The sequence below is a fragment of the Lithobates pipiens genome, unplaced genomic scaffold (assembly GCF_037356315.1).
Source record: "Lithobates pipiens isolate NorthernLeopardFrog02 unplaced genomic scaffold, aLitPip1_a1.2 Scaffold_22, whole genome shotgun sequence".
Taxonomy (NCBI): domain Eukaryota; kingdom Metazoa; phylum Chordata; class Amphibia; order Anura; family Ranidae; genus Lithobates; species Lithobates pipiens.
The window spans coordinates 252,677,642-252,680,958 of record NW_027507784.1 but is presented as its reverse complement, the minus strand read 5'-3'; the positions used below and the strand labels follow the sequence as shown (position 1 = coordinate 252,680,958).

General features: G+C 42.0%; 1 protein-coding gene across 1 annotated transcript; it reads left to right on the top strand.

Moving 5' to 3' along the window:
* Window positions 1–631: 631 nt before the first annotated feature.
* On the top strand, window positions 632–2,954 carry ITPRIPL2 (ITPRIP like 2). Its single transcript, XM_077448943.1, has one exon. The coding sequence runs from the start codon at window positions 1,048–1,050 to the stop codon at window positions 2,536–2,538; it is 1,491 nt and encodes a 496-aa protein (XP_077305069.1). The 5' UTR covers window positions 632–1,047; the 3' UTR covers window positions 2,539–2,954.
* The last annotated feature ends 363 nt before the right edge of the window (window positions 2,955–3,317 follow it).

The following is a 3,317-nucleotide window of genomic DNA, read 5'->3' as shown; positions in this document are numbered from 1 at the left end:
GGTAATCCTCATAAATTTGTTTTATCCAAGGGCTCATTCACATGATGTGCGGTGACCTGCATATTTCTGCTCTGGATTAATACACTTCACTGCTAGGGCATGCAACAGTTGTTGGTGTGATTTGCAGTGTGGTGCACTTTGGCAATTGCAGCATGTCTGCATATTTCAGCAGCGCACTGGATGGTACCGCATGTCACCATGCTGCTGTGCCGGGACATCATGACAACATGTGCAGGCAGAGTTTAGAATCCCTGGCAGAAATCTTCTGCTGTGCAGCCATATATATATACAGCTTAACGTTCTGCATGGTATTCAAAAGTAAAAAAAAAAAAAAATAAAAAAAAAATCAAGTTACACTTTTGGCTGTAATTTTACCTAGCACTGATAAAGTGGAGTTCCACTTTAGAAAAGCATACAAGTTTTATTTCTCTCCCGTTTAGTAGGAGTAAAGATAAAACAACAACAATCAACAGGCTTTAAAGAATTCCAGACAAACTTTCTTGATTTTAGCTGGCAATGCTTAGTGTGTTGTTTTCTTTCTTCATGTGCACAATCTGGCCATGCTCTGAATGGTATAGAAAGAGTTAAGCTGTGAGCTGGCTGCACACTATTAAGCAACCCATAACAGATGAGTTAGTCTAGCAGAGTGCAGGAAGTGAGAATGTAGTACTGTACAGGAGTCTGACATTAGAAGGAGTTAAGCATTTTGTCCTGGAGCCAGCAAAGTTGTCAGCAGTGTGTACAGCGTGGCATTGCTAGGAGGTCTATGGGGATACCTAACAGCACTGTCACTGCCCCAGCTAGCCCCTGTGGTACCACACACTGGCATTTCCTCTGAGCTCACAGAAAATATGACGCAGCCTCCTATTACTATTCCCTCCTCGGAAGAGGAAGTTTCTTTCTGAATAACGGTCAGAGCAGCACAAGCCGGGAAAAGACTGAAGATTTCCCAAAGATCCAGACTTTGCATGCTGCCAGGCTTCTGGAAGAAGGGCAGCAGCACCCACCCTGCCCAGCATGGGATGAGTGAGTTTCCTATGGAACAGGATGCCAGTGTATTCACTTAATCTGAAAGTTTTCTGGTTGCTAGTCGTTGTCCTATTTACAGGCATCTGGTGCATGTTTCTGACTTTGAGGAGGAGCAGCAATGAGGAGAAGGATGGGAGCTGCCAGGAGGAATCATTCAGCAGCTTGCAAGTTCTCATCAAGTTAGGATTGGTACTCGTGTTATGTTTCATTGTCTTCAGATGCTGCAGCTCCTCCCCGAAATGCCAACGTGGGGACATAACTTTCCAGCAAAAGCATCAGCAGCAAGTCAGGAAAAATCTTCTGGAGTCGTTTTATGAACAACACATCAGGCTCTCACCACATGTTCTTGGTCACAGCAAAGCCCATGTGAGCCAGATTGTGGGTGAACTCATTAGGGTGGGAAAAGCCAAGCAGCATGACACAGGTGTCGTCCTTAGGGGGGACTTTGTTCAGATTGGCAGTGCTTATGAACAGCATAAAATTAACAGTCCGGACTTCTTTGACATCCTGGTCCCACTTAAGATTCCACAAAGTCTCAAACTGGAACCATTTTTTTCAGATATGTGTAAAGAGCTGATTCCCTGTCTTCAGGGTTCCATGATCTGTGGAGTGACAGCTGCCAAAAAGTCAGAGTGGGCAAAAACATACAAGCAGTTCAGTGATGGCTTCTGCACAGAGGAAGGCTTTCATCATGCTCTGTCTTCTACATCTGTCCAGAAATGGTTCCACTGGAAGATACAAAGATGCCTCAACGTGATCAGGTACCAGTTTGAAGAGCGGAGTTACATTACTCTTTCAGTATTTGATGATAAACTCATCCTCAAAATTCTCCCAAGGTCAGATTATGTCTGCTGTCATATCTCCATGTCTGTGAGACTAATACCAGCTTTTCACTTGGGAGATTCAGTGTTCCTAACAGCTCAACCTTGGGGCAGTAATATCTGCCTGGAGAATGTAAATCTAAATTCCTATTGGGGAATTAACTTTTCCAAACACGAGCAAAAGTTATTGAACTGGTTTAAAGATCAGGCCCCTTCTAATTCATGTCACCTGAAGTGCCTACAGATCATGAAGAGCTTGAGGGACCTCAATGCCAAGACCTTCCAACCTTCATTTGCATCTCAGTGGAGATCTATTTTCTCTTCCTATAATTTGAAAACAGCGCTCTTTTACCTGTTACTGAAAACTCCATTTGAAAAGTGGGATGATTTGTTATTGATGGAGAGGATGGCAGACTACTTCATGTTCTTGAAAGAATGTTTACAAAAGCAATCGCTGATGCATTTTTTCTTGGGTAACAGCAATCTTCCAAATTTTATTGCCCTGCCAAAAATGTTCAAAGAAGCAATGCCAGTAAACCTCCTGGAGGGATATGGGTTAGATCTGTTGGACCAAGTGTGTTTTCAGCTTCTTAATTCATGGGTCCAAATGCCCCGGATTCTACGGATGAGTTCCTCTCCAAAAAGCTTTATTAGAGAGTCTATGAGGTGCAAACATTCACATCTCTGAGTGGTATTCCAAAACAAGGAAATTGGATGAAATCAGGGTAAATTTTATTTTTGGTATTTAAAGGCTGTGCACTGCAGGAAAATGTTTATTTTATTTTTACCAAATTCCAAAATGCCAGAATCCCATGGTAAAGTGGTTCTACTATATTGCAGTCAAATAATGTTTTTTTTATAGAATTGCATTTTGCACATTTTGTAATATTTATTGTATTTGTAGTACAGTTATAGAACATTGATGCGCAGTGAGGCACGATTTGACTGTAACGTTTTGTTCATACAAGTGGCTTTTTTTTAGAGCTGCTTCCAGTCCAAATGTTAAGAACGCAAAACATTTTTAAAATGCCCTTTTTTTGTATTCATACTATTCATGTTTCTTTCACAAGTACTGTACTTTTAGTAAAGTTATCATTATTAGGTCAAACATCATCCCTAGCACCCTTTCTAAATCTGATCCACATTGTGAGGCCTGCTTGGCCACTTCTTCTCCACTTCAACATTTCAGTGGCAGGATGTGGACAGATACAGCATGTCTTCCACTGACTCTAAAGCTGGCTATATACTCATAGATTTTTTTTTCGTTCACACTGTGGGCTGAACCAAAGAAATCTTGCAGACTGCTCCATATGAGATAAACAGATGAACTTCCCCTGCCATCTGTTGTATTCTGACAGCCACTTCGATCAGTTGCAGGTGCTATTCAGATGGCAATTTTCCACCCAAACCCTTTTGTCGAGCCTGGTGGTGCCGACAGGGGCAACCATGACTCGAATATGTTGGAAA